The sequence below is a fragment of the Anser anser genome (genome assembly GCF_964211835.1).
Source record: "Anser anser genome assembly, chromosome: 6".
NCBI lineage: Eukaryota > Metazoa > Chordata > Aves > Anseriformes > Anatidae > Anser > Anser anser.
This window is the reverse complement of record NC_139726.1, coordinates 2,608,351-2,620,039: the sequence shown is the minus strand read 5'-3', so window position 1 is coordinate 2,620,039 and position 11,689 is coordinate 2,608,351. Positions and strand designations below refer to the sequence as shown.

At 44.3% G+C, this 11,689-nt stretch overlaps 1 protein-coding gene across 1 annotated transcript in view; it reads left to right on the top strand.

Annotated features, from left to right (window-relative positions):
- The first annotated feature begins 53 nt into the window (after positions 1-53).
- Positions 54-11,689, top strand: part of EPC2 (enhancer of polycomb homolog 2) — a 41,277-nt gene continuing 29,641 nt past the window's right edge. The window contains exon 1 of the mRNA XM_083842696.1: positions 54-436. Coding sequence (XP_083698822.1) covers positions 284-436 — 153 coding nt within the window. The 5' untranslated portion in view covers positions 54-283. The remainder of the gene's footprint in view (positions 437-11,689) is intronic.

The following is an 11,689-nucleotide window of genomic DNA, read 5'->3' as shown; positions in this document are numbered from 1 at the left end:
CCCGGCTCTCGCGGTGGCTGCCGGGATCGCTGGCCGCTTTGGTTAATGTCCGCCATGTTTGCCATGGCGCAGGGAGCGGAGCGAGCGAGCCCGGCGCGGATCTAGGGCTGCGGGGCGTGCGCTGTGAGCTACGGGCGGCCCCGCGGAGAGCTGTTCCGGGGCGGCGGGACCCTCCATGGTGGTGCGGGCCGGGTGCGGGAGCGGCTGGGAGGCGGCGGCGAGGCCGCGCTGAGGGCCCCCCCCCGCCCGCCCGGCCCCGGGGTGTTATTGTGAGGGGGAGACAATGAGCAAACTCTCCTTCCGAGCCCGGGCGCTAGACGCCGCCAAACCGCTGCCCATCTACCGCGGCAAGGACATGCCCGACCTCAACGACTGCGTCTCCATCAACCGGGCTGTGCCGCAGATGCCCACGGGGATGGAGAAGGAGGAGGAATCGGTAAGGGAGCCGCGCAGGGGGGGCACCATTGTTTATCAGACACCCCCCTCCCCTCACGGGAAATAGGCCATCGGCATTCACCAAGCGCACTACGCACGCTCCCCGCCGCGGCGCTGCACGGTTCCTACGGGGCGCTGCGCAAAGAGCGCAGCGTAAACTGCTGTCCGGCGCCGTAAGCGGGCCCTGCTCCGCCATCTTCTTTGCGTCCCGACTCGCGAGTGTTTTGATTAGCGGGGGGGAGGCCTTTACGCTAGCGTAGGAAGGAGGAAGGCGCAAGACGCGGCTCTGAATGAGCGGGCGGGCGCTGCGGGCGCACTTGGCGTAGCGTGCCGCCGCCACTGCTTCCCTCAGGGCCGGGCTGAGGCGGGCCGGGCTGAGCCGGGCCGGGCTGAACCGAGCCGAACCGGGCCGAACCGGGCCGGTGCAGCCCTCCTGCCCCCTGTCAGGGCACCGGCTGCGTGTGTGAGAAGTAAACCAGCGAGCGCGGCGCCTGTTCCTCGGCGTCCCAGCGGAGAACGCGCCCGTCCCGTGAAGGCAAGGCGGTGACAGGCGGCGGGAGGCCCGGCTCTGGTGCTGTGGGACCGCGCTGGGCTTCCACCGGCCCCGGCAGCCCCCGGCCGGGAGTAAGTGTGCCCGCAAGGATTTCTTCAATGAAGCCGTGTCTCCGCCTCAGGCAGGGCTCTGCGCGAGTGGATTGGCTTTTCGGAGGTTACAGCTGTCAAAGGAGGCTTCGTGCCTCCGCGATTGGTTTTCTCAATTGACTGCTGATGCTGAAAGGAATCCCCTGTCTTAGCATCCTGCTCGCTTTCCTGCTGTTTACCCGGTGCTGTTACAATGTGTAATGCATCGTGATCCGAGCTCCCGGTGCCTCCAGGAGTGTCAGCTTCTGCCGGGTTCTGGGAGCGTGTTTAAAAGGAACAACGCTGGCGCTAACGAAACGGTCTTGGAGGGTCATTTGGTTTTCTCAGTCTTTAAAGTACGCCTTGCAGCCCCGTGTTTGCATTTAGTGTTCATGAAATAACGCTTTTTTAATAAATCACTGTGTTATTTTGATAAATCATGTTTTATATAAAACCATTTCCATTAACAAGTTTAAGTGTAAGTAAGCTATTTTGTGGGCTGCTTGAATGATTGTGAAGTTTAGACGTATAGTTCAGTAAAACTGCTTTAGTGTTGTACTGAAATGTGTCTTTTCTGTAATGAGTTTTTTTTTACCACAGTGAAATGTAGCTATATTTGATACATTATGCAATAGTTTCAAAATGAAGTGGTCATTGAAGCAATGTGTAAGTATGGTGCTGGATACATTAGCCAAACAAGATTATAAATTGTGCTATTAACAGAGAGTTTAGATTACTCCAGTGTAGTGACAGCTTCAGTCATGGGGTTTCTATCTAGTGTCTATCTATAGGTTTCTATCCAGTGTCACACAAATAGGTAGGGATTCCTGGTTATTTTTTTTTAAGGTAGATTTTTGTGGTAGTGGTATGTAAAGCCCTTCTTGGAAAGGCCATGAGAGATGGCAGTAGGTAAATATTGGGGAAGTTTACTTGCTGTCTACCTTTCACTTGATGTATCCTGAAGGGGACTTTTGGGAGAGGGAGATGTTCACATATCCATTTGTGTCATCTCAGTGACTTAGGTGTCCGACTTTTAGCTCGGACTTCTGCCGGGGATGTTTATTGTGAAAGGTGTTCGAAGCCGTTAGGATAGCTGCTGATTTACATTTGCTGCGGAAAGATGCAAAGCTCCCAGCGTGCTGCTGTCCTTGTGTGCCTCTCTGCCAAGCAGTCCTGAAACCAGAAAGCTCGTGTGGTACGTAGGGCTTGACTCTGATACAGTGCAGCTTCCAGGACTGATTGTAACTGAGAATAACCAGGTATTTACAAATTCTTCAGGACTTGAAATGGGTTGAGCTTTCTGTCTGACTTGTTTTTTTTTTTTTTTTTTTACAACCCGGTTTTGCTAGTAGTGGTGAAGGGTTTGCTTTGTTGATATTTTGCATACCAAACATACAGACTCTGGTTCATTTGTTTTTAAGGCTTTTTTTTTTTTATACTGCTACTGTCATCTGGAATGTAGAAAGGTTTAAAGCTTGGGAGGGATTAATAATCATTATCACTTGTTTTTAATACCGCTACTGAAGTTGTTTGGACTCTGTAGTCCAAGACAGCACAACGATATGCACTACTGGTCATCCCTCCGTAAAAAACGATGCTGCCCAGTGTGTGCCCAGACTTCTCTCTTGATTTGGTCAAAAGGAATACACTGGAATTATTTCCATGTACGTATCGTAGAGATTTATGTCCACTCTCAGCATTTACAAATCAGCAGCTCATTTTGCTCACGTGGAGGCTCCAGCTGTGAAAGAATTACGCTTCTGGTATGTAGTATGTTTATGTTAGCAAGCGTTTGTAATTTATCCTAAATTAAACCTGCGTGAGAGAGCGTGTTTTATCTCCGGTAAGAGGGAGATCGCAGCTAAGCAGAGGTAGCAAGGTGTCCTTCTGTGAGTTTCAGAAACTGAGCATGAGCGTTCCATAGCGGTTTTCTTCTGATGAATAAGAATTGTGTGTCACGGTGCTAATGAACTGTTTTTACTAGAAGGGGGAGAAGTTGCAGAATAGATAAGCCTTTGTTTTGTTTCTTATCACAGAACTATCTTTTAATTTGAATAGATATTAGCGGGGATTGCTGTTACCTCTTTTGGGGGAAGAATCATGCTTAACGAGATAAATTCAACCTGAAGTCTTTCAGAAGTAAATTTAACTTCATGTGAGTTGTTAGGAAGTGGTGGTGATTGCTGATGCTGATACTGGCGGTGGTCACTTAGGATACCTAGATTGCTATCAGATATATCTGAACGCTCACCTCAAAGTTCTTGCCTGAGCACTTCTGGCGGTCGTGGCTGTGCATGAACTGGGTGACAGGGCTGAGGCTGGGCGGAAGGTGCGTGGATGGCAAGTTAAGGGCATGGTTTCAGGTTATTGAAACGCTGACGGAGTGGGAACGAGAAGTGGATTTCATTCTCAGTCCTTGAGTGATCACCTCAGGATGGTCTTCGCTGGTCGTTATGTTTAATGTTCATTTTTGAGTATTTTGAAAGGCTGGAAATAGTTAACTCAAATTTCATTTTGCTTTCTATTCTGTTCATACTCTCGCCGTCCCTGGGTAAGTTCAGTTTCCATTGTAAGACTGGAAACTTGAGTTCATCATCTGGCTTTCAAGGCATTCTGGAGGTAGTGGTGCTTTTGAGCAGCCTATTCCTGCTCTTTTTAAGGCAGGAAGCATTAATTTTCCCCAAGTCACACTTTCTTGTTTGGCTATTTTTGTTGATACAGAGTAACATGACGAATACTTTTGCTGATACAATGAACTGGAAGAGTTCAATCAGGAGGGTTTGGAAACAGGTGCATGTACATGGAGAAGGTGTCACTAATTTTACGGCAGGGCTTACCTGCTTTTTAAAAAGGAAGGAAAAAAAGTTGCTAATCTTCCAGACAGGAGCACATCTCCTTGTGCGTTGACTTATGCCTAAAGAGTTCTGTCTTGTTTCATAGATTATAGTCACTTACTAATCTTTCCTTGGTGGGCCTTCATGCTGTGTGTTTTCACATTGTTGAAATCTTACATGTTTTATGGATTATGCTTTTTTTTCCTCGTAAATTTTTGTTACAAGATGGAGGTGCCCAAATACTGCAGCTAATTGTGTGCCTGGAAGTAAGTGGTCTTGTCTGATACCCGTTCTGCTCCTAGGAATTGTGTTAATAGCTTCCATGCTGCCACTTGCTTTCTGCAGTGAAATTAAAGTTTGGAGGTCCTTGTAACAGTTCTGCTCCTGCTTATGTTTTACCTTCCACTCCAGGCCCGTTCTCACACCCGCCCTGGGAAGCATGCCTTTTTTATAGCCCGTTTGTGTATGGAAGTGTTGCAGGTGATTGCTTTTATAGCATGAATAAACTGCTTTAACTGTAACTTTGTGTAAGTATTTTTTTTTTTGCTAAATTGTATATGTTAAGCGGTAGGTGCTTTAAAACACCCTTAAAAAGCTTCGGTTTCATGATGCTGATGGTGTTTTTCAGAGGGAGGTCAGGTTCTGTTGCTGGTTGTGATGTCAACATCCCTAAGTTCTAGGGCGGTGCTTAAAGAAGTGCAGCCTAGTCTTGGTTGAGATGCTGATCAGAAGCAGGTACCTCCTGAGGCACTCAGGTTTAGAAGGCACTTGAAGAAATTTAGGTGAATAGTGAACTTCATGTGAGAAAGGTAGTAAACTTCTGGGAAATAACCAGGCGATATCCGAACTGCACTTTGTTTCTGTCTTCCCATCCCTGGGAGGGAGGAGAGCTTTGCAAAACCTGTTTGCTCTTCCACCTAAGTGTTCGTTTTTTTTAATTCACATTTGAGTCAAAATCCTAGCCGTTGTTTTCAAGCTGCAGCTGCTATACCTTCTACCACATGAAATCATGGGCTGCTTTTTTTTGTCCATTTCTTAGCTAGTGTGTGTGTGTACTCTGAAGCAGACACCTTGTGTAGTAGCATTACGTAGCTAAAGATTGCAGTTGTCTGGTAGCAAGTGTGCATGTCCCCTGGTGATGGATCCGGATGAACAAAAACCAGACCTTTGGCCTTCCCAGGCAGGTATGCAACTTCAGGAACGAGAGCATTATAAGATCTGTCATGATCTTAACAGAGAAGTTGACATGGCTCTTCAGAAAGAACAGTCAGCACCTCTTGATTTTACGAGCTTACGCAGAAGTTAAAGGATGAGTTACTTTTTTTTATAATGCTGAATTTCAAGCAGTTATGACTGGGTGGACAGAACCTTTTCTAACTTGAGATTTGGATGCTGGACGTGCGTTCACAGCCTGCAGTTGAACCCTGCAAGTTGCTTACAAGCGAGGGGCTGCATGAAACAAAGATGACACCAGGATGCCGCTGGCTGAAGTAGAAGGTAAATAAAGGAGAGCTGAAGTTCAAACCAGGCAAATACTCTGTAAACAAAAATCCCTCAAGATTTTACACAAGTTGAAGTACAAGGAACTCAAAAGATTGTGTTTCCGCACAAAGCAAAGACAGCAGGCTCGAGTTGGGGAAGAAATGGGGTTTGACTTGAATCGAGCGCCTTGTGTGCAGGGCAAGTGTTATTCCAGTGGAAGTTTACTTCTCAGGGTGAGCTCAGCACCTTGGTGTATTTATTTACTTGGTTTTGTGTGTGTGTGGAGGCTGCTGGGATTACCAAAGTATGCTTGGTAGTAGGTATCATAGTGCTGTGTTACAATCTCTATTTGTGGACTTTGTTTTTAAATTCAGTTCTTGGTAAGACTTCTTCCACTGCCTTCAGGTCCTAGGGTTTCCTCCCTCCCTCTGATGCCCCTGGCATCACGCAGTGACATTCCTCACAAGTCCCTGTCCCAGCTCCATTTCCCAGCCATTATTTCCATTTTTAGCTGTCATCTTCATCTTCTATCCCTCCTACACTTTTTCCTGTGAAATACTCTTGTGGCTAACAGAAACTTCCTTTTAGTCTGCTGCTTATACTCTCCAACGTCCCATTTGATGATGGTGCATCAGCTTTAACACTAAGGTTGGATTTTGTTAACTTTAGTTAACTGCAGTGGTAATTAAAGTACCTGCTGATGACTCTTGTCCCCCACCTGAGCTGCAGTGCAGCTGAGTGTAGGTAACTGGTGAGCTGTTAAACTGAGGAGCTTTTCTTTTAATTTACTCGGGGTGTAATTATGTGGCTGAATGTAAACAATACCAAGATTTTCTCTCAAAACTCAAACTCACGATCAGTTTATTAGGGCTTATCACGTTAACACCTATCGGCTAACCTGTGACAGCTGCTGCTTAGCACAAGCTTAGCCTGTGACAAATGTCAAGTAATTTATCTTGGAGGGAGGTTTCAAGATAGGGCTGAGCCAGCCAACCTGTAGTCAGCAGCGAGCGGGGGCAGTCTGCGCCTCACTCCTGTCCTGTTCCCTTGTGCTCGTTTCTCCTGCTCCCTTGTGTCTGGGTACTGAGCCCCTTCTGGCCGTGGAAGGGGCATGAGAGCTGGATAGGGAAGAGGTGAGCGTTGTGTGCTTCTGTGGGAAATGGCAGGAGCAGGTGGGGATGGGAGGCCTGGGAATGCAGAGCGGGAGTCTCCCGCTCTTGGTGTCATCCAGAGGTTAAATGGGTTCAGCCATATCTTAAAACCACACTTAATTGAGATAAAGCTGCATTTTTGCTGCAGGCTAGAGTCGGATGCATGGGGTCAGTTAACGCCAGGCCACGAAATCTGCCTTAACTCGTTCGGGCGCCTGAGTCCTGGTGGAGAACAATGGCACCTGCCCGAAGGAGGAGCGCTCACACCTCCACTCATTATGCAGGAACTTTCCCTTACAGGTAGGGCTCCTCAGGGGGAAGCGCAGCTCCCTTCTGAAAGCTCCGAGGTTTGCAGTCTGTGTCTCTGTGCTCTGGAACTCCTCCCATGTAGGTAGCAATTTTCCCCTTTCCTTCAATTTAAGAAAACCTTGGAAAAGAAACACCCCGGGCAACCTCAGCGGTGTTTTGAATTGCGTGGTGCCAGGTTTCATATTGCTCCTGCTTGGCAAAACCGAGCAGTAGTTAGCTTTGTACACTTCGCGTTGATTGAGATTAGTTGAAATGTTCCATTTGAATAATTTAAATGAGCAAACAATAAATCTGCTTGTATTAATCTTGGTTTTAGTTATTTGTCATAAGAAAAATCACCTTGACTGCAACTAAGCATTCAGAAGGTTTTCTAACTTACTTTTCCAACAAAGCTAATAATTATGCCTTGTTTTTACTTATGTGAAGTTATGTGCCCTTAGTACATGTGTCAGATTCCAACCATTCAACTTTTTTAGAGCTAAATAACACATTTAATATTTACATAAACAAATTTACAGTTAAGCTTCAGGTGTCATGAAAGTCATACCTGGTGAAAACTAGTTGTAGAACCCAAATTTCTGTAGCAAGTAGAGAAGAAGCGAGTCAGAACTCAATTATTGCACATAAAAGGGAGTAAGAAGTGGGGAGGGGCATTTATGAAACTAAATATACTATCAATAAATGTGAAATTACGGCAATCTCACTTGGAACAACTCAACGTTATAATGAAGTATTTTGGAATGTACTATATTAACGTTTTCTTTTAAATCAATTTTGAAAATTCCTGTTTGTTAATATATGATGATTACCTTATAGTGTTACTGAAAGTGTTATTTTAAAATACTGTTCCTACCCTTAGCAGAACTCCCCTAAATGTAAGGGAGAAGGAACAAGTCTGCAGAAAAAAAAAGCTTGTATTTTTCCTAGTTTACAGTGATGCAGTTCTAATTGTGATTAATACATTCATGTCACTACAATGCCGTTGGTCTTCCAGTGCTTGAAATGCTCACTTCAAGAGTGGAAAGAGCAGGCGAGGTGATGTCAGAGACTTGTTGTGTGAAACGAGGTACTTGGCAAGGAAAAATGCCGTTCCCACTGGTAAATGTGTGAGGACAGAACTGGGTTGCTTGCATCTCATAGACTTGCTTCTCTGGTGTGCTCCACACCTCGCGGTACGGCTGCTTCAGTAGAATTTTTCTTTGTAAGGTATTTTCTGGTACGTGTGTCATCTTAAATTGCGAGAAGTTAGGGCTTACACAGCCTGCCTTGTGAGGCTGCTCTCAGGTTTGTTAGATGTCAGTTTCCTGACACTTTTCCGCATCAGTAAACTTGTGCTCTCCTCGTTTTATCTGATGTCCCCTGTGGCACAAAGTAATTCAGTTATTTATCTATTTGTAACCAGCATATTTATAAAGGCTTCCCACCCCCTTTTCCCTAGTTGTTTTGTTGTTTACATCTCAATTTATAATTTGGTTATCTTAACTTTCTACCATTTGTCTTGCTGCAACTCATGCTTTTTGTCTGACCAGTCTGAGTTGCATAACAAAAGCTGTTTGTACTTTGAAGCATCCTGGTAACGTCCAATTCCCCTGTGCTAAACTTAGGTACAAACAAAATACTGCATGTCTGGTGGTGGTATCCAACAACTAGGTAAGCAAGATAAAAGGAGAGGCGCTGTTACAACAAAAAGTTGAGAGAGATTAATATATATTTAGAGAAGCTTGAGTTGAAATGGAATTTTATAACTTTAATTCCTACCAATTAACATGTGTGCAATCCTGTTTTTAATTTTTTAAACTTTTTTCTCAGTTTACCTGGCTTTAGAACCAATCCCTGGTATCTTTTCTGTTTCCTTACGTGATGGATTTTGACTTTGTTCATCAGGTGTGTAGTGCTTCGGTGAAGAGGTTTGTTTATACAACTCTGAAATACAAATTTCCAGGTGTTGGTGTTTGTCCTTCATTTAAATAAAATTTGTTTTTATTTATATATAGTAGGAATGCATTCCTGGGAATAAAATGTTACAAATCAGAAGATTAATTACATAGCTTGGCGAGGAGAGAGGGACAGTAATCAACTTGTTCTTGAATGCAAAGGTTAGATCTGAAACTTCCCAGGAAACTGCATCCCTGAAGAGGGTGGAATCAGTAGGGTCACCTGGTACCCAAACTCTTGTGTTATCTCTGCCCTTAGCTTCTTTGCTAGGACAGTAAGTTCTGTTTTGACCAGAGGAATTTATTTTTTTATGCATGTCAGGACAGTCGAGTTACACTAATAGAAGCAGACTTTCAAGAAAATAAATTCCTTTGAAGTAATTTGTTAGCAGTCTTTTGTGTTTAAAATTGTACTTGTTACATGCTGAGTGATGCAAATGGGTATTGCAAGGAGCTGAAAGAAAACTACCTTGGGTTTTGACTGAATGTTGCACTATCTGTAACAGTTTTCTCCTAATTGGGTACAAAGGCAACTTGTAACAAAATACTCTGTTTTTTCAGGAAAAAGATACATTTTAAAAGTACCATATACAGTCGCTCTAAAAGGGATTTTTAATTCAAAATTCTTTGAAGTTTCGTAGTGACAATTGTATTTTTATTTATTGCCAAAACTTCAAAGTGGAAATTAATGTAGTTGTAAAATACAGTTCTTTAGGAAGATTTGGTTTTGGCATTTCCTAAATGGTGACAGTTTTATGGCAGTGAGATGTTCACAAATAGGCAGCAATTATTTATGTGAATGAGAGATTGTGTGTGTGCTCATGTACCACTACTGTCCCCCTCGGTAGGGTAATAGTTGGGATGTCTCTGTCATTCCATGTCCATCGTTATATAGAATGATGTAAATTGCATTGCTTGTTTCCTTGTTTTTATTTTTTTCACATTAAACTTGTATAAAAGGTGGGCTTTTTTATGTACTGCAAGGTTAAAGGAACATGAAAATGGTTGTGACCTTCTCTGTTCATTTCCCCTCTGTACCTGTGTCAGTGTTTGGTGGGCCAGGTTCCACTCTTTTTTGCCTGTCTTGCCTGCAGTCATTTTATAGTGCTTGAATTGGCTTCAGTCAGACTGCCAGAGAGGAAATAAAGCTTTTTGGGGGGCATTTAACCTCATTTGGGTTTTCTTAATTGAAGTCCCCAGCTCCTGTGTAGACTGTGTGTCTAGAGACCAGGCGTCATCCAAGGAAGCTGGGCGCACTTAGAGCAGGAGGGCCACAAAAAATCTTATCACCTATCTTACCGGCCTACATCAGCATTTCTGAGATAATTGTCAGGTGATTTGTCTGTAACCAGGCGATCTGTCTATAAAGCATTCGTACCAGAATGGCTTGTGCTTGGTTTTGGGTAGCGCTCGCGTTACTCTGTGACGTTACAGTTGCTTGAGAGCTGGAGAAGGGAAGTCGGTGGCAGGAAAAGTGTCTTGGTGTCACTTTGGGGAAACAACCGGGTGACTTCGAGTAGCTAAATAATACAAACCTTGCCAGTTCTAGATGTCTGTGAATTTTTGGGGTGGAGTAGTGTGGTTCAATTCACATTGCTGCCTCCTTCATTGAGTTGTCAGGAGCAGCAGCCTACCTTGTTAGTACTTTTTTTTTTTCCTGTAGCTGTAATTTGGCAGTAAGGAAGACAAATTGGCATGGCGGGAAGTAGTTCTTGTGATTATTTTTTTTAAAAAAGTGGGCGAGGTCATACTGACAAACTGTGATAGGGCCAAAAGAGCTCGAGAAGCGGCTCGGTGGCCCTTCCCATGTGCAAATTGGGAAGGGGGACCTGAGCTGTACCCCTGGTGCTGAGGGTGGGCTGGAGCCGCGTCGCGGGCAGCCCGGGAGGAGTTCCTGTCCTGCAAGGTAGCTTTGCGTTGGGGCGCTGGCTTCAGAGCAGCGTGGGATTTTTGTTTGACCAGCTCTTGGCCCTACTCTGTAAGAAATACAGAAACATGTAACAGGACACTATCCATTGGCTGTGGTGTTCTCTGAGGCTGTCAGGGATTGAATGGGTTAACCACAAAGAAAACAAAAGGTGGCTCTTTTTTGTGCTTCTCTTGTATTTATTTAAGTGGGGTGCTGAGGAGTAGATAGGTGAATGGCTTAAAAAGGGGGAAGGCTTTTGATAAAGGTAACTTCTAAGCCTCGCGACACTTCTGTGTTTTTCCCTTAAGTGTTGATGACAGATGTCACTTAAACTTCTTGTGGTGGCTGCGATGTCGCGAGATGAGTCTGCACATTTCATATCAAAACTCTTCTGTTTCTGAATCCATACGTGAACTATAAAAAAGTCAACTGATATATTTCCTAATTTGAGTATATTGGTGGGCAAATAGCCTATCTAGGCTTTAGGAAGGTTTTCTCATGCTTTTTCTGCTTTAATTCTGTCCTTCTTTGGAGGGAGGAAGGGGGCTTTAGGCTAGCTTAGGAGTAGGTTATTTGGAGGAGGTAAAGCTATTAATCAATTCACTTTTTTTTCCTGTCATATTTACAGTTATAATGGAAGGCTACGGAGTTAAAACTGTTTATCTTAAGGGAATCAATTTTAAGAGCTAGGCTGTGTTATGTTTTGTTTTATTTCTCTTACGTCTTGGTAACATCAGTCCAGCTATTTCTTCCCTTGAAGCCTGCGGTGTTCAGAATACCTGATGTAAATTGTGTGACCTGGAGCTCTGTTGTGAAAGGGCGAAGGGGAAGTTCTCCTCTTAAATAGGATCACAGTGAACTGCAACACGTTTGGTTGCTTTCTACCTCAGCATAGACCCGAATATTAGCAAGTGTAATTAACAAGGTACAGAAAATCTACAAACTACTAAAAAAATGGGAAAAATTGATTAAGAGTAGCAAAACAGCTTTACTTTTGAAATAATTACATTGTTG